Source organism: Pomacea canaliculata, linkage group LG1 (assembly GCF_003073045.1).
Source record: "Pomacea canaliculata isolate SZHN2017 linkage group LG1, ASM307304v1, whole genome shotgun sequence".
In the NCBI taxonomy this organism is placed as follows: Eukaryota; Metazoa; Mollusca; class Gastropoda; order Architaenioglossa; family Ampullariidae; genus Pomacea; species Pomacea canaliculata.
The window spans coordinates 43,696,444-43,723,767 of NC_037590.1; the positions used below are offsets into that span (position 1 = coordinate 43,696,444).

A 27,324-nucleotide genomic window follows, 5' to 3' on the forward strand; every position below is an offset into this window, starting at 1 on the left:
GAATCTTAGGGCACTGTGGTCATGAACATGATCCTGATGCTTTCTTAATATTGTTTGACTCAGATTCTGCCTGTGATTACTATGCAGCACAACTATGGGTAGTTGTTGCCTATTTAAACCAATAGAAACAGTCGACACTTTTGCTTTAAAAAGATTTCTAAGAGCCCCAGTACAAAGCATTGGAATGTTATAGACATCCTTCTATGTCTGAGCTAACGGTGGTAATCAGCAACAGCAGCAGGACGATAGTCTGAGACACTAAAATAATCTGTGACACTAAAATAGTCTGTCACACTAAAATAGTCTGTCACACTAAATAATCTGTCACACTAAATAATCTGTCACACTAAAATAATCTGTGACACTAAAATAATCTGTGACACTAAAATAATCTGTGACACTAAAATAATCTGTCACACTAAAATAATCTGTCAAACTAAACTCTACATTTTAAGACATTTGAGATCGGAAACTGTGCTCTGTAACTACATGTAAGTTTATAAATAACTTTACCTATTATGTATGTTTTGTAAAATGTACAAGTGACTACCACCCACCCAACCCTGTAACACGGGTCAATGGCATAACCAACCATTTGTTTGTTGTTGTTTATTGTCCTTCTCTCTCTCAAGCTCTCTATCTGATCTTTAGTATAAAGTATGTTGGTACTCATATAGATATGCTGTAAAAGACAAAAATATAATTCACCCAGGTTCTAAATTCTTACACTTGCATGATTTATATATTACACATGTTGCAACATATCTTTATGTAGCAAATTAGAAATGTACAAAGTCGCTGTGATGTCCCCCTCCTGTTAGGGGCAGATGGTCTAAACAATAAAATATTCGATTCTCTCTTTCTTTATTTCTCTCTCACACGCACACACAAGCGCAACCCCAAAATGCAGTTTGTAAGTTTTGTGTGTATGAGCACAGGTAGATATGTATACACACCTGTGTACAAGCTCACTAAAGATAAGCACAGGTAGATATATATACACACCTGTGTACAAGCTCACTAAAGATAAGCTGGAGACTTTCTGATCAAGTGACTGTGTCTGGGGCATAAAGGGGAGTAGACACGGGGTCACTATGTAGGACACCTTACACAAGTATAGTCTACCTGTAACCTTTGACAACACAGGTGGACCACTCCTGACTCGCTGGTCTCACCATTCAACACAATAGTTTCTCATGGAATTAGCTTTTGGAATCTTCATTTGTGTAATATCCATAACAGGTATTCCTCCACCTGTCAATTTGTCAATATTATTGTTTGATGTTACGTTTTTGATAATTTGTGGTTTTTTTCTGAAAATCCTGTTTCTCTGCTAATGTCTCATGTTGTGACTATTCTAACTTATATTACGAGCTGCCAAAACTACTCTATGGGACAGCTATGTCTTATAATTTAACACAGTTTAATACAAAAACCTGGACATATATATATTGCTGTAATGTATGACGAAGCGGTCCAGACCTACAACTGGACAAGCACTTCGCCAGAGCTCGGCGCCACGTACTACGCATGTCCGGGGGACACGGTCACCCTTCCCTGGTCTCTGGTCACCACAAGTTCTGAGACTGTCAATGATGTAGAATGGTACTTTGCAGAAGGGGGTAAGTCACTTCAGGGTAGGAGTCTTCAAACATATCCTGCAACTTGTATAGAAACCATTTCTATAGATTAACGTATACTTAGAGTGTCAAGCTGACAAGGATGAGAAGAAGTGTTCTTTGCGGATGTCTCTTGTGTCACTGTGTATGTATATTACATGATGCAACCATGATGTACATGTGTCTATGTGTGTATGTGTACATGATGGATGTTTACCTTATGTTTGTTGCTTACCCAGGTGGAAATAACACGCTCATTGCCAGCTACATCCAGGGTGAGCTCCTATTGTCCCACTCAGAACGACAACACTTGGCGTTCGTCCCTAATGCGGGGTTAAAGGTCAGCGACATAGCACCAGAGGACTTTGGACAATACTCAGTTCGCCTTGTCATCAACAGCAATTCATCTTTTGCCACCAAAGGAGGATACGTGTTTGTGCGTTTGCCAGGTAAGATGGCGATTTTACATGGGACCCAACCTGCTCTGTTATTACCCGAAAATTGTAATTTACCTCAGTGTTTAGTTTCTGTTCGTACTGAAACAGTTTTGTGTCTTTTCCTCTTCAGTTTTCAAGGATGTAGATGTCTATATGTATATAGACCTGGCCTGAGACACACCTGGTGTATAAATACATTCCTGCTGGTAAATAGTTCAGCGGCCTATGTTTTTGGTGTCTTTTTAAAATTTGAAGCCCACAACCTGAGCTTTTGTCATTTTACCATTGCTCTGACCTTGTATACAAAAGTTTAATTTTTTTTCTTAGAACCTCCTGCAGTCTCAGACCGCTTGCTACGCGCACGAATATTACCGAGCGCCGTACAAGAGTCCGGACAGTGGCACGTGCAGCTCTCGTGCGGGCGCTTTAACTCTCGTGGTTCTCTGAAATTCTCTGTACGGTGGAAAGTAAGTTTCCTTTTTTAAATAGCATTTCATATTTTAAAATAGTTTTTAAGTTAAATTAATTAAAGATCAGTTACTTTCTATTTCCACCACCAATTGGTGCAACTCACCTTGTGCGGTGTGGTGGCTTGTGCGCCTTGTGGATCCACAGAACTATGTCGGCGGGAGCCTTGTGCTCCTGGCAGGTGTAAACAAGCCAACAGGTCTGTCAGGGGAGAGGCCAGACTAAAGTGTTGCACCCTGGCTCTCCAGACCTCCAACAGAAGCCTGTGAAAAAGAACCAACCGATATGCCACTTGTCAAGACATGACAAAAGGAAAATGGTGCTGAATAGAACACACCCTGCACTAACCAGCAGACAGGCAGCACTTGACTGGAACAATCAGGGAAAGAGGAGAGTTGGGAGACCAAAACAGACTTGGAAATGAACAGTAGAGAGCTAACCTTGTTTTTCACAATGATGTTCTTTATCATAATTAGCAGTTACAAAACACCAGACTAGTGCTGATAGCGTCTGTCAGACATTCTGCTATATCGCGACTTTTAAGTGTTTCATGTTGGGTATGCTGCAAGAAAAGGGTGCATTCAGGTGCATGCATGAAATAGGATATAAAAAAATTTCGCAGTACCCTGTGTCACAATCCTGAGCTTTTATATATTTTATATACAAACCCTGTCTCATTGATCTAACAATAAGAAATGTTATTTACAGACCCCATCAGGGCAGGTCTTGAACAGTACCTATTCAGAAACTCGCGAGGACATTTTGACTTTGCCCAACCCTGTAGAAGAGGGGAACTACTCCTGCTTCCTGGATGTCCAGGACCCGACAGCCAAGTGCGCTTTCGTCAGTCCCACGATGATGACCAGCAGCAACCTTCACATCAACAGCTGCTCAGTCCAGCAGGCCTTGTTTAATCCAGTCCAGCAAGAAAAGGAGGAAATGGAGTCCGCCTTTAAGTTCCTCATCAGAGTGCGTGGTGAGTCACGAGAAAGACTGAGATTTGAACCACTTCCTGCCACGTGATGTACTCCCACGTAGACGTAAAGCTGACGTAAGCCGCCATTGTGACAAAGACTGAAGAACCAGAGATGACTAATTGTCAAAACATTACTTAACAAGCAAATAATAGTCAAACAACAAATTTTACATGTCTCTTATTTTGCTTATCATTCTCTCGCGAGGGCTAGAGAAAACAACAATGATAGACTCTGATTACATGCACGCGCACACTCACTCACTTTCCCACACAATGTGCATACACTAATTCTCGTACTTATAGACAAACCTTATTTATTAATGTAAATAATCACATTTTGTAGGAAACTGCATTAAAGAAGGAATTTTCTGTAACTATAGACACAGTCCGTCTTGTCAATGGCAACCGACCGTGGAAAGGACGAGTGGAAGTCAAGTACAACAGGACCTGGGGAGCAGTTTGTGACACAGATTTCTCTGCCTTGTCTGCTGCTGTCGTCTGCGGGATGTTAGGGCTCAGCGGGCAAGTGCTGCCATTGGCCATTGGTCAAAGGGTTTTCTGAAACTTCATTCGCAGCGTAGAGTAGTGTGGCAATGCAGATTGTAGTGACTTGCTACTTGATACTGATATTATTTAAACAGTTAAACTGTCCATGGATAGAATGGGTTTCAAAGTGTGGACACTAATTTGTCTGCTTTTTCACAGGTTAATAGATGGGTTGAATTTTATGCTTCTAAGCTTGAATAAGATGATCTGGGAAACTCGTGCGCACCAAACTGCGCACCATGCTTGACCTGGACATTGCGTGATGTTTCCAACATGAACATTGACATCTGAAGGGCCATGAACTTTGTGGTTGCATCATGGACTGCAATTAGGATGTCAATTTTCGAAACTATTTTGCCAAGGGTTGTTTGAATGTTCACCCAGGTGTGTCGGACGTCGTGCATGACGGGGATGATACTGATGATGTGAGTCTGAATGATGAAGTTCTGCGAGATGATTGGGACAATAACCTCTGATGCAGCTGAATTCGACTTCGACGATCTCGTTACTTGGGACGAGAAACTTGCGGTGTACTTTCTATTGACGAAACATGCAAGGAAGCTGAGGATGTGTAAAAGGAGTTGTATATATATATGTTTATATTCGAGGTGAACATACGTGCATACATGCATGCGAGCGAGCGATTGTATGATTGACACCAAACACCTATCATAATAAAACGTTTTTGTTGTTGTTGACAGAGACACACCTGCAGTGCACAACCAATCATTGTACGGTGGGGGCCCGCTGCCAGTTCTGCTGGACACTGTTGTATGTACCGGCAATGAGACCAACATCTTGGACTGCTCCCACAGTCCCGTGGGTGTCAGCCACTGTGATGGCGGGGGACAAGTCGGAGTTGACTGTTTGCCAAACATTTCGTCGAATTAAACACAAGCTTTCAAAGAAATGCACATCTTTCTGTGTTAAATGTTTCCCCGAGTTAACCATATAATTAAGCACACACATACACACACACTCTTTCTGTGTATGAAAGAGAGGTAAAGCATTATTTGTCATGTTGATAGTCAAGGGAGACAATGTCTTGTACCTGAACAATCTAGAGCAGGGGAGGGCAATTAATTTTCCCAAGGGGCCGCATGAGAAATTAGATGGTTTTAGAGGGCCGGACTAATATAGTTAACTCAGTTTTACTCAATACTGTACATCGGTCACAGCAAACTTCAGTCCTATGTCCTACAACCCCTCATTACCCTACATAACCCAGACACCCAAGTGTATAGTGCATTGTGGGTAATATTATATTATATTCGTGAATGACAAACAGTTCTGAATCTGACTGAAGTACAGTGACTTTTTTGTTTTATCACTGTTGTCATAGAGTAGGGTTAGCTCACGATGTACTCTGTGTAAATAGTAGGAAGTATTAGACCACATGAAACACGAACACAGTTAAAGGTCTGTGTGTGTGTGTGTGTGGGGGGGGCCTCTATCTGTGTGTGTTTCTGTGTGTGAGCTTCTGCGTGTGTGTGTGTCCTCTGTGTGTGTGTGGACACACATGTTGCCTGGGATGCGCTGTTCTGAACAAGATGTCGGGTCAATTGTCTTAGAGTAAGTTTCTGTTTTTTCTTATTTAGGGCGCTTAGCAGATTATGTTTTATCAGTAAATTTTTCAATAAAGAAGCAGCTGGAAGATTTCTAGAACGTACTGTCCGTCAACACAACAATTTTCTCATGGAATGCGCCTTTGCGATCTTCATTGTTTTCGTATCTGTGGCAGGTATTTTATTCTTTTACATGTTAATCTACGTGTATGAGCGAGTTTGCATATTGCTTGCTTACTTTTGCATTTTTTATGGCGTTTACCTTTCTCTTCTTATTATCTCATTCCACCAAGATGGCAACGACTCTTCAGTTGTTAGAAGTGCCAAAGACAAGAACCCAAATGAGTAGCTGTCCTACAAAGCGATTCTCGTGAAAATCTGATGATCATGACTGATTATGTCAATGAAAGACATTCTTTTTTGTCAAACGGGATAAAAACTTGGAAATCTCTGAGTGTCAAAGTCTGGAACAGGAAGAGACTTGTAGGAGTAAACACAGGTCAAGGTTCCAGTAAGTTTCATATCTAATTGTATGATTGTATGTACAGTGATGGACAGCCGATGCGCAAACAGCTTCACCAGAAGCATCCACCCCTATATTAGACTAGGGTCTATGTATACCCACCTTAAACACGTCAACACACATCCCTGATAATATAAAAATCTCATTACAAGCGTTTTGCAGAAGCCCTGACATATCCATCATCTCTATAAAGTAGAATTTTTTGGTCATCCCTTCTGAAACAAGTAAAACTCGTTCCCATAAGCGACTTCCTCTCCCCATACACAACTAACAGCTACATGTATAGTGAAGGAATGGTCAAGCCATATTAACGATAACAATTGTTCTACTGTACTATTTGTGGATTTCGCTAAATCTTTCGTGAGCGATCATGATCTGATTATCAGAAAATTACAACAATACACACCAGTGACCAGATTCCCCAGCTTCTCAAATCTCTTTTCTGTAATAATAGATAATAGAAAGTCGGTCTTTGCCGAAGGAAGACCTCTAAATGTGCTTTGTTGTAACAGGTCTAGGTGATGTAAATTTAGTTACCTTGTTTGTGTTCAGACTGTGTTCATAGAATGGGTCAAGACATTGCACCACCATGACCCTGACCCTGACCCTGACTCTGACCGTCATCCGTCTTGATTCTCAATTACAGACATTTAAACTATCTACTGACTACTACTACCTTCATGTCAAAGTTAGAAAATTCACTGAATCCACAAGAAACTGGCACATTGTTTTAATTACTTCAGACAAATAATCATGTAGTTTGAGTTTACAATGGTAATCTAGTTATTTTCTGTGGTAAAGAGGCCTACACCTGGACAAGCAGGTCTCCCACCAACAATACTGTTTACTACTCATGTGTGGGCGACGCGGTGACACTGTCCTGGTCATTCACACTGACAAGTGTAGAGAGTGTCAGTGACATAGAATGGTACTTTACAGGGACAGGTAAGTAGATGTCATGTCAGCCTGTGTGTCAGGTAGAACTGAGAAACCTAGCTTTGTACTCGGTCAGCATCGCCACTGCGCCTCACACCTCAATCTCGCTTTTGCTGTTTCAAATGTTTTCATCCATTGCTTGCGTGTGTAGTGGAGAAAAGCAAGTGCTGCTAAAACAACAACAACAACAACAACAACAACAACAACAAACAAATTGAAATGCAGCGCTTTCATCAAAAGATCAACAACAACAACAACAGAAACAAATGAAAGACTTTTACAATGTTTAATGAGTGTAATTCATTCTCCAATATGTATGGTATATAAACTAGAGAGGACTTATAAAGAACACATTATTTGTTAGAAAGTTTCTTTACAAACTGAGACACACAGGATTCGTTTCGCGGCTTTCGCGCTATTTTTCTGATGTGCATATACATTAATTACACATTAATTTTCTGTTTTGTTCAAATACTGACACAAGAGTTTAAATGTATGTATTCGCAGGAGGAAACACTACACTCATTGCAAGTTATATACAAGGTGAGCTGCTACTGTCTCACTCAGCGCCACAACCTTTGACCTTCGTGTCCAATGCCGGGTTAAGGGTCAGCAACATCAGACCAGACGACTTCGGCCAGTACTCGGTTCGTGTTGTCATCAACAGAAATTCATCTTTTGCCACCGAAACAGGATATGTTTATGTGCGTGCGCCAGGTAAAGACAAACAATCACACACCGTGGCTTGTTTATTATGAAAGCTTTACATATTCATGTTTAGTGGTTAGATACTCGACCCCTTGACCTCCTTCATCTCACTACTTCTCTCGATCAAGCCGCATCTCAAAGAGTGATTGACTCTGCCTTATCTTTAGTGATAACCTTTCAACTTTGACGAATTTTACTTTTGGATATGTTTTAAGTGAAATTATTTATTGTCCTTTGATTCAGTTTGCTATGATTGTAGATCCCCCGACTGTAGCAGATCGGATGTTGCACGTGAGGATGCTGCCCAGCGCTGTGCGACGAGAGTCTGGAGACTGGCACGTGCAGCTCGCGTGTGGCAATGTGACCTCACGGGGGTCCCTCAACGTTTCTGTGAAGTGGAGGGTGAGCTAGGTTATTAGTTTTTATTTAAAATAATGATGGCCTTCTGTACTAAATCGTCGTTTTTAATACAAAGATAACAATTATGTAATCCGTAACATCACTCAAAAAAAGAGCGAGAAAACCAAAACCATAAACAAAGTATTTTTTACTCATTAAAACTTGTTGAGCGAAAGAAACTTTTTTACTCAAACTTATTTCTTTTCTACCACAAAGACAAGTACTATTATGTTCAGTTAAACATGTCAGGCACACTGCCTCTGACTCTAAGTCATTGCAACAGAGAAATGTGTACTTGTCTTACTGTCTGAGCTTCAATAAATGGTTTGCTTTAATTATGATATCAAGCTGGATATTCAAAATAAGTGAACTTTACACCATTTAATGGCCAAGCTTCCTGTCATAGGCAGTGTAACAGTGTAACAGTAACACAACTCATTGACAGACACCCTCAGGTCTCACCCTTGGCAGCAGCTTCACAGAAAATGGCGAAGAGATTTTAAATGTCAGCCCTGCAGAAGAGGGCAACTATTCCTGCTTCCTGGACATTGATGACTCCACAGCCAGGTGTGTGGACATCAGTCCCGCCATGCTGGTCAGTAACGAAGTGCACGTTGACACCTGTTCTGTCAAACCACCTTTGAGCAACTTAGTCCAGCGAGAAAAGCGGGAAATGGAATCCGTCTTCCAGTATCTTGCGAGACAGCATGGTGAGTTGAGATACAGATTCTCACCCATTCCTAACCACCTCGGACATATTTCTGGGTCATAAGCCTACAGGGTGGCTTACAAGACCCACTACAAGGCTACACTACAATAATAAATCAGAAATAACACCAATTTGACAAAACATCACTGAAACACACAAAGGGAGCTAAAACACTTTTTACAGGTTCGTAATTTGTTTGGATAAAGTACATTTAAGTCAAGAATTCTTTCTTGGTTATTTTCAAGAAAGGTAAAATGTGGAAGACCTTATGTCTGCTGCATGGTCATCTAGAAATGAGAAACTGACTTATTTTACTGCTGGCTAGATGAGCGATGCAAACCTCTATCATCGCCTTCCATTGTTAATGTTATGTCGATACCACCTCAGGCCATTGCTCTCCTTCAAATGACAACTGGCTTCATTAACTATGTGTCAAGATACTTATATTCTTTATTAATTAAAGGAACAGATAACAATATTTGGAAAGAAGAAACTAACAAACACAACGACACAGGCACAAATATGAACACGTACTGTCACATATTTATTATTATTTATTACATATTTATTATCATGTATGCAAAGCAAACAAACAAACTTTGTTGTAGAATACAATGACCAAACATTATATTTTCTTGTAGACACAATTCGCTTAGTCAACGGCAGCAGACCTTGGAACGGACGAGTTGAAGTGAAGTACAACGGCAGCTGGGCGGTGGTGTGTGACGACCTCTTCTCCGTCTGGTCAGCCACTGTCGTCTGCACGATGCTAGGGGTCACAGGGCAAGTGATTGTCTCTTACACTATCATCGACCTCGCGACGACTTCCTCTGCCTGCGCGGTGTAATGTAGTGCGGACTGTAATATGTGTATACAAGAAAGTGGTATGTGTGTGTGTGCGCGCGCGCATTCTTGTGTGTGTGTGTGTGTGTGTGTGTGTGTGTGTGTGTTGTGTGTGTGTGTGTGTGTGTGTGTCCGCTTAAATGCGGGACTTCATGGTCACTTGATTTCATGAAAATCTTTAACATGTCGCCCTCCTTCTCGTTGCCAGAGGTACACCCGAGGTGCGCAGCGATTCCTTCTACGGTGAGGGCGAGTTGCCGATCCTGTTGGACGATGTGATGTGCCGGGGCAATGAAAGCAGCATCTTTGACTGCTCCCACAGGCCGCTGGGTGTACACAATTGTCATCGCAGTGAAATTGTTGGAGTCGACTGTTTGTCACAACTTACATCGAGTTAAACGAAAACAAGTTTTCAAACAAGTGTCATCGATACAACTTCCAACCGTGTATGCACTTTTTAAACCGCTTTATCATCTCTGACAATCCTCTGCAAACCAAAAGAATAAAATTTTTTAAAGAGGTTTAAAAGTAATTAAGCATGGTAAAGAAAACAAAACAAACTGCGAATGTGTTGTCTATATGCCAGTGCATGCCCACTCCTCTCCCAACACACACACTAGACATGATGACTGAGTGACATCAAGCAAGGAGGGTTGACAATGTGAACAAGTTTATGGCGAGCGGTCTGCAGCATCTCCCCACAACCATCACATCAGCAAGTCCAACACACGACAGTTTAAATCTTAAATTAAGGTGTTTATGCACCGACATTTCTCTGTCAGAGATTAAAATAAGCAAAAGGGCAATTTCATGTGCTTTTATTTCTTCGTCCTCTATCCATAACATATTCGTAAGTCACGTGATTTGTAGAACGTATAGTCATCTGAGGTGGCGTGTGTGTGTGTGTGTTGTAGTTCTATTAAAAGTATACCCAAGATAGTACTGAAACATTTTACAACCGTTTCCAAAACGCTAGCACGACTGTAATAACGTGAAGGTTGTAGACGAAATATTTTCGATTAAAGGGATACTAAAGGGAAAATTAAACTGCTTAGAAACTCGTAAATAGTAGGATCAATTTGAATCTCGTCTATTTTCATGTCTGTTCATGTGAAAAAAGTTGAAGGTTTGTAGTAGAATGTTGCGTTTAAGAAGAGAAATTACACGGACTCTTTCGTCTGCTTCGACGAACTCTCGTTCTCGGTCACGTGACCTTATGACGTTTCAGTAGGATTGTTTACATGTGAGACCGAACCATGCCTGCAACCGATTGCCACGAAAAAATGGGAAAAGATTCGACATTGTCATCATTTTCCGAAAGACAGATCGAGCCTTACAAAAAGAGTGTGTCATACAATAACAAGGCTCGATGCCACACGTTTGGTAGCCCAGAGAGTGGGAGGTGTTGTGCAAGCATTTTGTTGACGATCAGTGCTTTACTAGCCGACCCGAAATGTCCGAACAGTTAGATTTGGCCTTCAAGGCACAGCTTCTGCCAGATGCAATTCCGACCATTTTTCAACACAATGAAATTTCTCGAAAAAGAATGAAGGATCTATCTGACAGACGAGTTTCACTTGCCAAACGACTACAGCATAAACAGGTCAGTGTCAGTGCTATGTACTGTTACTGTGTTTACAAAATGCACTTTTCATTATTGGTAGATAACATTACATATACATATATCAAAGACTGTATATATCTATAAAACAATAAACGTGTTATGTGGTACTTATAATAAGCGTGTTTCAATAGGTAAAAATTCATAGTACATGCATAATAAATGAAAAATGTCAGCATCAAACTGAAAGTGTAAAAGAAATGATTGTTGAAATCCTGTCACTTGTTACATTATTTTTTTAAAAATCATTGTTTGCTTTTATAAAATGAAATATTTTTAAATTCATATTTTTGAAAAGACAGCCTATTTGTTTATGAAATCTAAAACAATGAAATTCATGTGAAAGGTATATCCTACATAATGAGCTTATCAACAATAGTAGTGAAATCTATGTGCAGTACACTGCGGAAGTTAGAATTGATATTTCAACATTTGAAATTAGAGTAATATTAATGATTGTGTTTTATGTTGGATACTGTAAAGAATTAAAAATAATAAATAGCTTGATCACATGGTATAATCATACATGTTTTATTATTGTTTTAATGTTTTGTGGAATGATTACTTTATAAAACTTTAATGTTCAGACTAAAACAAGTCAGTCACAACAAACAGTTCAACTGTGCTTAAATAAAGAGGTCCAGACCCAGATCTCAGCTCCAATCCTGAAAGGTAATGGCCACTTTTTAGTTCTTTTCTCTATTACACATCTCTTTTATCTAAAATTGGCATGAATTCCACAAACTGTGTCAGATATTTTCTTCTTATAAGGATATTCAAGGCCAAAAATATGTGCAGTTTTAAACACTTAGATAAAAAAATAATTTTATATGGCTTTGTAAAATTTTTATGTGGATAAATTTTTGTCATAATGAAATGAAAAAGAAGGAAATTGTGTCTATAAATGTCTGCTAGGTGTGATCCTGATATTGATATGGGGAGTCAGAAAATGAAAATGACACCTCAGAGTGGAATAATTCAGCAGTCGAGGAGCACCAGTAAACAAAATTTATATTGCAGTTACTAACAAACAGTCAGTACTTGATAGTTTATATCAGAAACATGCTAGCACAAGAATTTAAGGTGATATTTAGCTATAAAAATGATTTATGGTTTTAACTATGATTTTAGTCTCGATATTTGTCTCTAGGAATTCTCAGAAATATGAACTGGGCACAAATCCCTTCCTGGAAAGAAAATTTATCATTCACGAAAAGAAGTCGGAGGAGCTGCTGAGTGTCTGCAGGCAGTGTAGCAACCCCTCTATCACAACTATAGATGAGTGTCACATAGAAGTCAAATTTATAACCATATGCCAAGACAGCTCCTGTGGCCATCATTACTCCTGGACATCACAGCCACACTCTTTTAGGCTTCCTAAATGTTCAATGTTTGACAAGTACACAAACACACATGTGTCTCAAATTGTCCACTTGGTTTATTGGAATCCATAACTGTGCAAGAATTAAGAAAATTATGACAAAATACATTGCTGAAACTGTTTTAAATGCTTACAGAGCAATCAAATGAAAAATTCACATGCAGTGGAACTTGAGGAAATAAAAAGATTAAGCCACATGTCTGTATATTATGTGAAAGAAAGAAATCAGTTCTCACACAGTTTTCCTTGCATTGTTATTAGTTTGTAAGAAAATAAAGAATGAAAGGTAAATTCAGCACCAAGTATTTCAGAAATGATGTTTGTAAAATAAAAATGCCAGATGCATGCAAGATTTGTTTTGGACATAAAGATAAAGTGTGTCCCATACCTGAGTTTGAACAAATAAAAGAAATTAATGTTAACAAAGGGAAGATTTTATTTTACAATTCATGTCAGATACATGATGCATCTGATATGAAGTGTGTCCAATAACTGGATTTGGATAAATGTAACAATTTTCATGATGTATAGGGAACATTTTCTTGACAATTCACTTTTAAGCTTTTACTCTACATTTTTTTATGCTTCAACATTTGTTGTGGCCATTCCTCACAATGCTCACAAATGCACCAGTCTGAAACTGTGATAAATGAATCTATGTAAATACACATTTAAACAACAAACATATAAGTTAAAAGCACAGCATAATAACATATAAAGCAAACGTCTCTGCTTGAATTCTATCCATCGTTGTTATAAAGTAAGTCATTAGTGTAATTATTCAAACTATATCCCCCAAAAAAGGCTGCAAATAGTATTATATTAAAGTCTGTTTAAAATATTTAAATACAGATATTTCAAACTATTAATTTTTTAAACTATCCTTAGGAAAGTTCACTTAAAACCCCAATTATCATATACAATGTGAATATTCCGGTGTGTGTGAGGAAATAATTAGCATACCAAATGTAATTTTATTTTTAAATACACTACGAAGTGAATTCGTCAACAACAATGCCAGTGTAAAGAGTTTGAGTGGCATTATGTTTATTTAAAGTGCTTGAAGGTAAAAGCATGCGTTCACTTTCTGTTCCCGTGCACACAGTATGACTTACTTCTATAGTCCTACCAGAGATCTGTCCCTACAGATCTCTGGTCCTACGTACCTGCTTTGTGCTTCGACTGCTTGCAACATTTTCCTCGTCCTCCGAGGATGTGCAGTCGATTGTGAGCTGATGCAAGTGGTTCAAATTGGTAAAATTGAACATTATTCATGGCCATCTCGATAGTTAATGACTTTGGAGATCACAAATCCAACTAAGAGACACCACCGATCACTATCCTGACACTATCCACAGACACTTCCTGTCGTTTGTGACGTCACAAAAGACTCGTCTGCTTGACTCATCTCGGGAAGCTATCGTAGATACTCGGCGGAAGGACACAAGGGTCGATTTCACTGGATTTTTTCGATTTTTATAAACATCGGCAACCGAAATAGTGCTAATAAGTGGTAATTAAGTGAGAAACGAATCCTTTATTTCTCCTGTATCGCTCTCGTGCTCTGTAATTCTAACTAAATCTATTTTTGAAACGTTTGACTGTCGCCACAGCCTTATCACTACCCTTTAGTATCCCTTTAATTTTGATTTTTAACTGAAACAGTTTACAATTATTTTGAAATGGATTGTAGGATGGAGCTGTGTGGGATTGGTTGGAGGGAAAGGCAGGTAGAGCCTGCTTCCATCAAACATCATTCAGCATTTTTCGTTTGTGTCGAGTTTATTGTTTGAAAGAAGCCGAGGGACCATCGGGTTGTTTCCCTTGCTGACGCTTGGACATCAGAACCGTTTCAAAACCGAGATGTTTAAAGGTCCATGCTTTCTCAGTGAAAATATAGATGTAGAAATACGGTAAAATGTTGAAAACAATGTTTTAAGTTACCTAGCAACAGCTGGGTTTTTAAAACAAAAACATAAAAATCAAGATCCTTTTACCCAGAGAACACACACAAACACACCTTTAGAGAGTCTAGTACAACACAAAGAGTGTAAATAGTTGTAGCCATGTTTATTATTCTCTGACACAATCCCCTCCATGTAGCTGATGGAGTAGTTGGAATGCCTCATGGTATGTCTCTGTCGTCCCATCGAGTCAGGAACTGGACTGTAATAAAGAGAGGATACAGATAACATGCATCGCACACATTATCTACTCAGGAATTCTCTATCATTTCATTTTATGAGCAACGGAATGAACAATCGTACAAACCAGTCATAAACTGAGTACTTATGTGTCAGTTTGTCATCATTCGTAGAACTACCATCGTGGTGTAAACTTCATTATATGTAACCCTGGTACTTGACACTCAGGTATAGTGTCTTTTGTCTGTTCTTGTTCCTTTGACCAGTAATTCTCTCTTTCGTTCTCTTTATCTATTTCTTAATGTCTTGATGGAAGATGCTGGTGTGTGGTTGTGCTTGACCGTGTGGACTTATTTCTATAATTATGTTTGAAATTATTATTAACGATGGCATGTTTGTCTTTTTACTTTCTTGTGTTTATAAATATTGCAGGTGTCGTCAGGTAGTAAAGTGGGTTTTTCCGTTAGCTGACATTTGAGTTCGTCTCACCACAGACCACACTAGAAACAAGCAACAAAAGCACACAGGAAACGACTTACAAAATGACCAACACCCCGTACAAGGAGTCATATGAAACAAAAATACAGAACTCACTTACCCCAAGAAGAGGAGAGTTGTCCATCGTAGTTACTAGAGGCAGGCCTCTGCACACACAGCGAAATCAGCGATTATTAACGAGGTTGGCAAAGTTTGGACTCAAAGCTAAATGGTGAGGACTGAGAAGCAAGTCAGTAAAACTCTCTGAGAAGGATAGAGATAGTGAAATGGATTAGTTAAGACTCCGTTAAAATATAATTACATTTGACGGTCCATAGACACTCGCTAGCACACACACACACAGACACACTGCTGTATTTGTAAGACAAGCTGGCTTTGTAGTCAGGGTGCAGTAGGTACCTGTCAGATTTGATATTACAGGAGAGACGGCGCTGGTGACTGCACCCAGGACGGATTCCACAATGTTGCCGACGGGTATGTTGATGGCGGCCGTCACACAGCTGACCAGTTTGGACACGATGCCAAGAACAAGAGCCAGAAGGCCCTGGACGACAGCAAGAGCGGTACCCAGCAGACTGCCCAGCAAGCTGCCGACTAAGGACGTGACAACGTTCAGGAGAGCAGCAGCAATGGGGCCGAGGACAGACATGAGGGTTGTCAGTAGTGGGGGGACCAGCGTCAAGGAATTGGTGGCAAGCAAGGCTCGTTCTTCTGGAACATGAGCCGACATGCTTGCTGCGGCCAACACCAGAATCAGCACCAGCGACTTCATGGCTGTGAGGATCTGAAATCACATCACTCAGTGTTGTTGTCACACAAGTCACATTGTGCTGTAACTGTCACCACATTTCTTGTGACAGCATTAGTGTTTTCTCGTCAGTAAAACTTCTTGTCATGTACAGTCTTTTCATTGTCACAGAATCACATTTAACTGTCGACACTGAGATAGCTTCAAACACATTTGTTATGCGAATTTTATAACAAGAGGAAAACCCAAACTACTGTCAATAAACTTGTAGAAGTATACAATAGAAAGAACAGAAGAAAAACGGAGTGTGGAAGCAAAGTATAACAAGGATGTCACTTCTAATACACATCACTATGTTAAGGTTGTACGTTTGAATAAGTTTGTGTTTGTGTGTGTGTTCGCTCTTGAGCAGGTCTGTAAAATATTTCCCTAGAAAACCTCAGCAGCCATTGTCTCCTGTGATTGAAAACACGTTTTACCGCAGTGTATGAGGCTAGTGTGGGATACTTTACATATGGACAGCTTACTTTTTTGAGGGTATTAGCCTAAGATATCCAAGAACTGCTACAAGTGTTGAAAGATTTAAAACTCGTGAAAAACTACAAATCTGAAAACAAGGCGAAACAGAAGCACCACAAAAATAAAAGAGTTCAAGACTAATGCGTTGAAGTCTGAATACACCTACATGTACGGAGGCCAACAAAAGTCTAGGATCCCTCCCTTAGTAGACTGCTTACCGTTGACGAGTGATGAAAGTGGAAGCTGTGGTGGAAGCTGTCGATGGCTGGAACCTGTCTGGACAAAGAAGTGGCGGCCTTTTATAGTCAAAGGTGTCACGTGATGTGTGACACAAAACACGAGGCGCAGGAGGCGGTCAGTTGTGAGAACTAATAACGAAGTTGTTTTTCCACTGACCGTGTGTTCGTGATCTTAAAGTATAATTAGTTTACCTTTCTAGCTACAGCCACAATCGCAAAATCTCTTTACTTCCATACCTCGCAGGACTTTGCTAAACAAACACCGAAATCTGTTAAAATAACCCAAGGGGGGAAATGTTAAAGACTTTTATCAGAAGGAAAACGGATTTTGCTTTGTGTGAATAACTAATTAGTATGCTTATCAGCATGTGATCATAATGAGTATGCTTTACTTATCAGACCAATCACTTGAAACTTGTCAGGTGTAGAAGAAGAGAGGAATTTTTTAACATTTTTTTATCTGCCCACCAACAAACATGTGTAAATTAGGAAAGAAGCAGCAGCTTGTAGGTGTGTCTGCGTGTTGTAGAATATTCCATAAAAGACTACAATGCACCAGTCAAAGATGTTGTTGCACCGATGGTGGAGATGTCCCCTGGCGGCATTGTACTCTTGTGTTGGAGGCGGTGGAGTTGTCTCTTGGCAGACGAGCATCTTCTTGGCCTACTTACACAATGGTCACTCGTCTGATGGCCATCATTGTTTGTCCTGAAAGTGGTGAACAGGTTTGAGTTAAACACAGTGTCTGTAGTTGTTTTGTTGTCACATCGGTAAGGATAATTCAGAAGATTCCACTGGCTCCTTAGCGAGATGCTCCTTCTATGACACATTCGACACATAGCGACACCACACCATTGGCTGTTTGTCTCGGTTACCTTCTTTTCACCCGTGAATAGTTTGAAAGAAATATTTGTTAAAGTCAGTGGCTTGTCTGCTATAAGAACAGACACTCCCTTCATCTTTTACACCGGAAGTAGACACTAAGTTGAGGATTCTGCAGAAGCCGTTATGGACATTCATGCAAAAACAAACAACATACTTTGATAAACACATAACGGTTGGCAAAATGTGTGGGTACAAATAGTGAGAAGAATTATGAAAATATAACACGACGAAATAAAATACAGAAATAGATTGCCAACACACAAAGCTACAAGTCGTACATATTCCCTTGTGAGTTTCTAGTCTCTTCCACAGAACTAAAAACAAAACAAAAAAAACTATAGGGAATCCGATTGGAGTGTGTGTTGTGCATCCGGTCATAATAAGTTGTTTACACTTGCTGTACACAAAGAGGAAAATTAGTCCGTTTCTGAAAGTTTGTTATCTTGACTTCATAACATGATCGCTACAACTGTGGTTAGAACACTAAAGTCCAGACTCAACTGCTATCATTTCTGCTAAATGTTAGATACTAGTGAAGGCATCTAACCTTACAGAAGAACTTTAGAAGTTTATTTGTTCTCTAAGAGTTGTAACTGACAAATATCAACACTTTCATCATGACAGGTTTTAAACAAAATGTTTTCCGGAAACATCCTCGTTGTTGCACCCCACCGTGAGAAGAGGAAGGCGGAGATGACATTAGCTTATGACCTACTTGTTCAGTCAACCCGGATGTTGAAAATTCATGGAATTTATTTTGTACCGTTTGGTAATCAGGATAGAGGTAGTGACCTGTGTATTCTGTGCTCGTAGAACATTCACTGATAACCGGAGGTACAGCCGGGTACTGGGGTGAAAGAAATATATTTCACAAAAAAGTGAGATTGTTCACATGGCTTCTTGCAGCTATAACATCATTCTATTGCAACAAACAAACAAACAAGCAAGCAAACATGAACACATCCCGTGTGTTTAAGTTTTGTTCGTCGACTTAAGGCGAGCGACACCTGTCCGCACGACTGACTTTTGTTGGTTTCGCTCCGGGTACTCATGGTGCAAAAACATCTCTGGGTGAAGCACTTTCCCCTCACCCACCCGACCAACCAGTAACTGGTTGAGATCACTCGGTCAGGCGTATTCGCCTTCTAAAAATAAGTGAGGTTTGCTAATGGGGGAAAGACCCAGGGAACCGAAAGTGAGATGTAAACAAACTAAGAGTGGGCCTGTCCACAGTAAAATGTCAGACCACTTGAGCTACAATACCCTGGGTATCACAGACAATGCACTGGGGGTGACCGGACCTCTGACCGGCTCCACAGACTGAAGGTTTTCCACTTCATTTCCTCCCTCTCTCAAGGGGTTTATCAAATTTTTCTCCCTTTCTCTTCTTAAACCTACAATAATTTGTTTCGAGTAATGTAGTGCTTAATTAGTTTACTTTTTTAGATCATGGCTACATCTAAAATATTTATAGCATCGCTTATTCTACTTCCGCAGTAAAAACAAAATGTCATTTCTCTCTCATTACTGTTTGTTACTTTTCTAAGCTTTCATCAGAATATTAATAAAGTTGTGGAGTAGCCCACTGAAGTACTTTGAGATAAGTTTTTCAAAAGAATTGTGGATTTATTGTAACCTTTAGTGTATTTGTATAAAAGTATCCCACTACCAGGTTTGGATCCAGAGAGTAGTGACGAGAGACTACGTGTGCTGTGTTACCCCCTGTTTGTTTGTGGAGTGAAAGGTCGGAGGGTCGCTTGCATCATAACTCAACCCTTTGCCCAACAACTATCTCACTTCCGTTCAAAAGAAAAGGGAAAGGAAAAATAATAAACGCACAAAACATTTATTATTATTTATTATTCATGGATAAACAGCGCACTCTTTCATTACAATTTTTTCTAAAATGATGGATAACATGAAATGATAACGACATTTTATGAGCAGTAAATTCAAGAATATTAAAGTTGAAAATATCGCCAGCTGCTTTCGTTGGTAAACATGGAGAAGATAGATTGCTGCTTGTTGTTAGTGAGTTTAAAGTAAATCTTTTCAACATTCACATGTAAATAGAAGCTGAATACATATCACAATCCATGATCTGCTACGGTTGGTGAAACACAACAAGATACGAGATAAAATTTCTGTTTTCTTTGTACTTACAGCCTCTAACATAGTTCTCCATTATTCTTGTTTGCAACCCTAACAAAAGGACCCAGGGATATTTTCTTCGCAGGGTGGACACACCCCGCCATCATGGCATGCACGCTCGGTTGAGATTGACCGAGGGTCGAAACTTGACCCACACTGCCATGACGTCAGCAAAGCCCCGCATGTCCCCTGTCAAGAAAAGGTTTGTCAGCTACAAAAATAATCATGTTTAATGAACTAAAATTCATATATTTTAATTTGAATATACAGTGTCATCAGCTACCTGACTGTGTCAGCTGTCGACACAGTTTGCGTGACACATTCTGCCTTTCCTGTCTTTGAATGGGTAGTGTGTCCGTTAGTGCATAATGTGTGTGCGTATGTTTGTGTGTGTGTGTGAGAGAGAGAGAGAGAGGGGGGGGGAACATACCGGCGCTTTGCCAGTTAATCACTGTCTTGGCTTTTGAATAAACAAACGCAGGGTTCTGATTCGAAGTCTCCCATGGACAAGAGTTTCCGGCGTCCTTGATGTTCAACCACCCGTTGTCACCAGGACATCCACCATGATTCTTGCTAACATAGAACCGGCGAAAAGTCCCACGTGCAGAAAACCTGGCAGACAATAAAAATTAACAAAAAATTATTTTTCGTCTATTGTGTCTCAAAGCTAGTTTAAAGGCTGCTGATAAATTACTAAATAAAATAATTTTATCGAAATAAACTTTATCAGCACTGGTGAACTTTTTACCCTGTAATATCGAAGTAGCTGTGAGCAGACGACTTCAGGTCCTTCCATGAAGACTGTACGAGTCTGTCCGCCGAGAACCAGTTGATGTAGTTGCTGCCGAGGCCGGTGAAGATCATGTAGGCCTTCTCCACCCCACCTTCATACACAGCCAGCTTCACCTGAATGAATGGCGGGTACATTGTTCAGCTCCTCACCCAAACTCTCGTACAAAAGAGGCTCGGGGGGAGGAGGTGGGAGGTCGCATTAACATTGCTTGAACTTTAATCATTTGTGACATATAGACCTAACAGTTACATTTTAAGACCCTAGAATTAATTTTTATTTTATTATTTATATTTTAACATCTAATGGATTACTTGTAATCAGGAGAGACACACTTTATCCAGGGCCGAGGAGGGCCAGGAGTCCAGCAGACGACTGCGGTAGTGACGGTCACATGACCCGTTGGTTCTCGTGCACCCGCATGGCATGGAGGCGCGGGTGAATGTGTAGTCGTCATGGTAACCAGTGCGCGTCCATGCGTCATACACGGGGGATCCCAGACCTTGTGTGCCGCGAAACACCAAGACCCAACCGTCCATCTCGATGAAGTCTGCAGCAAGAATATACATATATACACATACATATACACACACAGATGTTAGTGCAGCGTTCAGTTTTGTTTTGTTTGTTTTGTTTTTTTTAAGAGGGGGCGAGATGTAGAAATAATATCTCTTTGTTGTTCTATTATCTTCGTAAATAAACATTTGTCCTTTGTCATTTCTCACTCTGTCTCTCTCGCTGTCTCTCGTGTCTTCCTCGTGCTCACCGAAAGTACTAGAGAGAGAGACCCACTCATGCAGGTAGATAGATAAATATATGCGAGTATCTAACTGCTCTTGTATGTTGATCTTGGACTTGGATGACTGTAATAGAGTCTGTAGCTTTATAAATATGCTTTTTGTTTTCACGATGGAGGAGGAGGAGGATGTAAAGGGTTAACTTTTTTTCTTACCTCCATAATCACTTGTATCCCTCTGCTCACGTTTCTCTTCCACTGTGTTCAAAACAGAAAAGTCTTGGATAATTTGAACAGTTAATAATACAACACACACAGGACTGTTTTCTTACACCAAGTAATGTCACTCAAAGTGAGTGGCTTATCTTTGATTTGCATACATATGCGTATAAGGTCTTGCTCACACAGACACACACATGCTGACGCTCACACACACACTCACGCTCACACACACGCTCACGCTCACACACACGCACACACACACTCACACACACACTCACGCTCACACACACGCACGCACGCACACACACACTCATACACACACTCACGCTCACGCACACACACACACAGAAGGCCAGACACTCGCCTCGAGCAAGTCTTGCCTCCAACTCGCCAAGTTTCTGTGTCCACCCAGCCTCGCTCTGTGTGGGCGAAGTGGCTGAGCAGCTGGCAAAAAGGAGCAGTGCTCCCATCCAGGTTAGACACAGAAATGGCCTCATGTCAGAGAAAGATCTCCTGTAGAGACAAACAAAAATATTCACACAGAGAGAGCATGTATGATTATGCAGCTTGTTACAACTTGTTCATAACATAGTTAACTAAAAAAAAATTGACAAAGTCTGGCACAAAATATTGTGACACTTTATCTGAAAGCATCGCTCCAAGTGACCAGTCCTTCTCTCGAGAAAACTAAAAGATAGTTTAAGGTTTACATGAGTGCGACAAAACATTGTTCTAGTCCCTGGGCAGTGCTCGGTAAAACATACTTCCCCCAGAGAGAGTGAACAGTCAGCTCCACACCACACACCCTGCTTCTTTGTCCTCAAGATGGTTACAGGCCTTATTTTCCATCTATTGTCTCTATATATTTTTCACAAAGAGTGAACTTCTAAATAATATAACAAAGTCGGAAAATATGAAATTCAAACGGAAAATATTATTTAATCTTCCCAATTAGTTCATCAGAGTATACTCAACAAGAGTAACAGCCCTTGCTGTCAACGCATAAAGCATAATGTTTGCAACCCTGCCCAAGAATGATGAATTTCATAAAAAGTGGCTTACCTGGTCATGATTAGAATTAGTGGGACAGGTGAGTAAACTCTCTTTGACATTCTTGGTGTTTCGTGCATTGCGGCTTTATAAGCAAAATTCCAACCAGGACCTGCGCCTCATTACAGTAGAAGGCGATAGAAGCCAATCAACAAATACTAGGTCTGCCTACTAAACAAACATTTCCCTGCATTACAAGATGAAAATCGACACAAAAATCCCGTTTCTAGTAAACAGGATACGACAGTCATAGGTAAAAAAAAACCAGTAAACAGGTTTCAGCACTGAAACATTAGTCGCTTCTTCAAGTTCGTTCTCGATAAAATATCAGCAGCAGGAAGTGCATTAGCAGCAGGTCAGATCTTGCTTGCAAGGATATTTACCTGGCGACTTTACACTGACTGTGGACGGTGCGGAGATCCTACTCTGATTTGTACCTACAAATATTTGTTTCGTTTCCGAATGATATGAAGGAGTCAACAAAATGGGCGCTACTCTGACCCCAGCTCACCTTCGTCCCTCAGGTTTGTGACTTGTTCCACTTCTACGGGAATTTCGCTTCTACCAGCTTGTGCACAGATGGACACAAGTGGTACTGCAATGCGTCTGACTGTATATATAGATAGATATACTCATATTATGTTTGTATATGTGGTCGTGATTGTGATTTCTGCCTTTGACTTCTTCGGACAGACAATAAAGTCTGATTTAAGATTCCCATAGAGATGGAAAAGGGACCAGTTATCTGCATCACTCACTCACTCACTCACTCACTCACTCACTCACTCACTCACTCACTCACTCACTCACTCACTCACTCACTCACTCACTCACTCACTCACTCACTCACTCACTCACTCACTCACTCACTCACTCACTCACTCACTCACTCACTCACTCACTCACTCACTCACTCACTCACTCACTCACTCACTCACTCACTCACTCACTCACTCACTCACTCACTCACTCACCACTCACTCACTCACTCACTCACTCACTCACTCACTCACTCACTCACTCACTCACTCACTCACTCACTCACTCACTCACTCACTCACTCACTCACTCACTCACTCACTCACTCACTCACTCACTCACTCACTCACTCACTCATCACTCACTCACTCACTCACTCACTCACTCACTCACTCACTCACTCACTCACTCCCACTCACTCACTCACTCACTCACTCACTCACTCACTCACTCACTCACTCACTCACTCATCTCACTCACTCATCACTCACTCACTCACTCACTCACTCACTCACTCACTCCACTCACTCACTCACTCACTCACTCACTCACTACTCCTCACTCACTCACTCACTCACTCACTCACTCACTCACTCATCACTCACTCACTACTCACTCACTCACTCACTCACTCACTCACTCACTCACTCACTCACTCACTCACTCACTCACTCACTCACTCACTCACTCACTCACTCACTCACTCACTCACTCACTCACTCACTCACTCACTCTCACTCACTCACTCACTCACTCACTCACTCACTCACTCACTCACTCACATCACTCACTCACTCCACTCACTCACTCACCACACTCACTCCCACGTCACTCACTCTTATTCACTCACTCACTCACTCATCTCTCACTCACTCACTCACTCTCACTCAACATCCACTCACTCACCCTGTCACTCACACCACTGTCACTCACTCCTCACTCACTATCACTGCACTCACTCACACTCTCACTCACTCACTCACTTCATCCTCATCACTCACTCACTCACTCACTCACTCACTGCACTCACTCAACTCACTCCTCACTCACTCACTCACGACTCACTCACTGTCACTCACTCATCACTCACTCATCACTCACTCATCACTCACTCACTCACTCACTCATCACTCACTCACTCACTCACTCACTCAACTATACCACTCACTTTACTTCACTCACTACTCACACTCACTCAGCTCACTCACTCACTCACTCACTCACTCACTCACTCATCACTCACTCACTCACTTCACTAACACTCACTCACTCACTCATCACTCACTCACTACTCACTCACTCACTCACTCATCTAACTCCTCACTCACATTCACTCACTCACTCACTCTTCTCAACTCACACTCACCACTCACTCACTCACTCACTCACTCATCATACTTCACTCACTCATCACTTGCTACTCATACTCACTCACTTCACTCATCACTCATACTCACTCACACTCACTCTACTCATCTCACTCACTCACCACTCACGTCACTCACTCCTCACTCACTCTACTCACTCACTCACTCACTCACTCATCACTCATCTCACTCACTCACTCACTCACTTCACTCGATCACTCACTCATCACTCACTCACTCACTCACTCACTCACTCTCACTCACTCACTCACTCACTCACTCATCACTCATCATCACTCACTCACTCACTCACTCACTCCTCATCACTCACACTCACTCACTCACTCATCATCCACTCACTCACTCACTCACTCACTCACCACTCACTCACTCACTCACCTCACTCACTCACTCAACCTCACTCACTCACTCACTCAACTCACTCACTCACTCCTCACTCACTCACTCACCACACTCACTCACGTCACTCAACTCACTCACTCACTCACTCACTCACTCACTCACTCACTCAGCTCTACTCATCACTCACTCACTCAGTCACTCACCTCTCACTACTCAGTATCACTCACTCACATATTTTTTCTCCACTCACTCACTCACTCACGATCAATCATTAACACTCACTCACTGCCATCACTCACTTCACCACTCACACTCACTCACTCACTCACTATCACTCACTCACTCACATCACCACTTCACTCACTCACTCACTCACTCACTCACTCACTCACTCACTCACTCACTCACATCACTCATCACTACATCATACCACATCACATAACTCATCAGCTCACTCATGCACTCACTCATCTCACTCACTCACTCACATCACTCTCATCACTCCTCACTCATCATCACTCACTCACCACTCATCGCCCCACACTACTCATCCTCACACTCATACTCACTCATGCACTCATCACTCACGTCTCCGTACACGTCCAGCACCACTCACTTACTCACGTCACCGCTCACTCACCCATACTCACTCACATCACTCACGTCACTCACTCTCGATTCACTCCACTCACTCATCCACTCACCCACTCACTCCCACCGTCAACTCACTCAGTCACCTCATCTGCACTCACTCATCATCACTCACTCACTACTCACCACTCACTCACTCCTCACCACATCACTCAATCACTCCTCACTCACTCACATCACTCACTCACCTCACTCACTCACATTCTTCACTCAATCACTCATCCTCATGCACTCACTCACTGACTCACTCACTGCACATCACATAACTCATCACTCACTCACTCACCACATCATCACTGCACTGTCACCACTCACTCACTCACGTCACTCATCACTACACTCACTCATCACTCATCACTCACTCACTCACTCACTCACTCAGATCACAGCATCACGTCACTCACCTCACTACTCATCACTTCACTATCACTCACTACCACTACCACACTCACCTCACTCATCACTCCTGCACTAATCACTCAACTCATCACTCACTTCACACTCACTGCACTCACGTCACTCACTCAACTCACTCACATCACTCATGCACCACCTACGTATCACTCACTCTCACTCACTCACGTCACTCACCTCACTCACTCACGTCACTCACTACTCAGATTTTATTTGTCACTGTAGATTTGAACACACCACATTTCAGTCTTCAGACCTCGTCGGTAGCCACGGAGGCTATCGCAGTTACCAACTCACGTGTCTAAAGTTTCGTGAAAAAAGTCAGTTCGCCGTTTACAATGAACAATGTCCGCTGAACGAGCGCACACGCCTCCAGAACCGGTGACGTTCATGACAACGAGGCTGCTGTTTAACGCAAGATGACTAGGCACGACGGACCACAAACACCCTCTACTGTCCCCTTGGTAACTCAAACTGCCAGGAACACACACGTCATCTCAATGGAGTGAACAAGATGGAGTGTACAGACGGCACAACCTAGCCGCGAATCCTGCCCTGCAGACTCATTGTAAGCGCGTGGTCAGAGTTGTCCTGCCAGTCATGGAGGAATCGAAATACGGACAAATGTACCTACAAAGAAGCATCCAACAATAAAAGTGACAAAATGGCCGGTCCTCCACAGTTCATTGATCAATTGATATCTCATTAATGTGAGGACGTTTGTGTGGAGCTAAGACACAGAGCAAGACAATGTGGGAGAGAATACAGTTCAGACTTGACGCCTGATCTACGCGACACGAGTGTACACGTGCTAACGGTCACGTCAGACAAGCAGTGGACTCACCTGTGAAATATTTCCATCTTCAACTGTGACATATCGACAGGTTTGCTCGTGAAAACCACGGATTCTGGCTTTGTCCAAGAATGAACGGTTTGTTATTGTGTCTTACAGACAATTGCTTGACGCAGCAGTACACTGCAAGGTTTTTTCTGACTTCAACGATACTTCAGTTCCTGCTTCTACATTACATCGCAAGGAAGAGCTGCCGGGTTGATA

At 41.4% G+C, this 27,324-nt stretch overlaps 4 protein-coding genes across 4 annotated transcripts; 2 read left to right on the forward strand and 2 right to left on the reverse strand.

The window, feature by feature from the left end:
- Positions 1-1,024: 1,024 nt before the first annotated feature.
- LOC112569623 lies at positions 1,025-4,956 on the forward strand. The gene is made up of 7 exons (XM_025247494.1): positions 1,025-1,242; positions 1,473-1,622; positions 1,859-2,068; positions 2,384-2,523; positions 3,233-3,500; positions 3,881-4,022; positions 4,748-4,956. The coding sequence occupies exons 1-7, from the start codon at positions 1,197-1,199 to the stop codon at positions 4,935-4,937; spliced, it is 1,146 nt and encodes a 381-aa protein (XP_025103279.1). The 5' UTR covers positions 1,025-1,196; the 3' UTR covers positions 4,938-4,956.
- A 727-nt stretch (positions 4,957-5,683) lies between these two features.
- Positions 5,684-10,352, forward strand: LOC112569931 (antigen WC1.1-like). Its single transcript, XM_025248070.1, has 7 exons — positions 5,684-5,787; positions 6,936-7,079; positions 7,578-7,787; positions 8,038-8,180; positions 8,623-8,887; positions 9,528-9,669; positions 9,938-10,352. The coding sequence occupies exons 1-7, from the start codon at positions 5,742-5,744 to the stop codon at positions 10,125-10,127; spliced, it is 1,140 nt and encodes a 379-aa protein (XP_025103855.1). The 5' UTR covers positions 5,684-5,741; the 3' UTR covers positions 10,128-10,352.
- Positions 10,353-14,784: 4,432 nt separating this feature from the next.
- LOC112570856 lies at positions 14,785-16,828 on the reverse strand. Its single transcript, XM_025249567.1, has 4 exons — positions 16,807-16,828; positions 15,773-16,157; positions 15,474-15,519; positions 14,785-14,897 (listed from the first exon to the last, which is right to left on the reverse strand). The coding sequence occupies exons 2-3, from the start codon at positions 16,143-16,145 to the stop codon at positions 15,506-15,508; spliced, it is 387 nt and encodes a 128-aa protein (XP_025105352.1). The 5' UTR covers positions 16,146-16,157; positions 16,807-16,828; the 3' UTR covers positions 14,785-14,897; positions 15,474-15,505.
- A 2,779-nt stretch (positions 16,829-19,607) lies between these two features.
- Positions 19,608-22,885, reverse strand: LOC112570305. The gene is made up of 7 exons (XM_025248726.1): positions 22,726-22,885; positions 22,028-22,176; positions 21,658-21,699; positions 21,041-21,255; positions 20,664-20,821; positions 20,346-20,527; positions 19,608-20,104 (listed from the first exon to the last, which is right to left on the reverse strand). The coding sequence occupies exons 1-7, from the start codon at positions 22,791-22,793 to the stop codon at positions 20,019-20,021; spliced, it is 900 nt and encodes a 299-aa protein (XP_025104511.1). The 5' UTR covers positions 22,794-22,885; the 3' UTR covers positions 19,608-20,018.
- Between the last annotated feature and the right edge of the window lie 4,439 nt (positions 22,886-27,324).

Excerpts from the sequence above, each read along its gene's own strand:
- LOC112569623 (XM_025247494.1), top strand. The coding sequence starts at position 1,197 with ATGGAATTAGCTTTTGGAATCTTCATTTGTGTAATATCCATAACAG. Across the intron at positions 2,524-3,232 it reads AATTCTCTGTACGGTGGAAA|ACCCCATCAGGGCAGGTCTT; the intron begins GTAAGTTTCCTT and ends TGTTATTTACAG. Across the intron at positions 4,023-4,747 it reads GGGATGTTAGGGCTCAGCGG|AGACACACCTGCAGTGCACA; the intron begins GCAAGTGCTGCC and ends TGTTGTTGACAG.
- LOC112569931 (XM_025248070.1), top strand. The coding sequence starts at position 5,742 with ATGGAATGCGCCTTTGCGATCTTCATTGTTTTCGTATCTGTGGCAG. Across the intron at positions 7,080-7,577 it reads ATGGTACTTTACAGGGACAG|GAGGAAACACTACACTCATT; the intron begins GTAAGTAGATGT and ends ATGTATTCGCAG. Across the intron at positions 7,788-8,037 it reads TGTTTATGTGCGTGCGCCAG|ATCCCCCGACTGTAGCAGAT; the intron begins GTAAAGACAAAC and ends CTATGATTGTAG.
- LOC112570856 (XM_025249567.1), bottom strand. The coding sequence starts at position 16,145 with ATGAAGTCGCTGGTGCTGATTCTGGTGTTGGCCGCAGCAAGCATGTCG.
- LOC112570305 (XM_025248726.1), bottom strand. The coding sequence starts at position 22,793 with ATGCACGAAACACCAAGAATGTCAAAGAGAGTTTACTCACCTGTCCCA. Across the intron at positions 20,528-20,663 it reads AGCTACTTCGATATTACAGG|GTTTTCTGCACGTGGGACTT; the intron begins GTAAAAAGTTCA and ends ATTGTCTGCCAG. Across the intron at positions 20,105-20,345 it reads GATTAACTGGCAAAGCGCCG|GGGACATGCGGGGCTTTGCT; the intron begins GTATGTTCCCCC and ends TTTTCTTGACAG.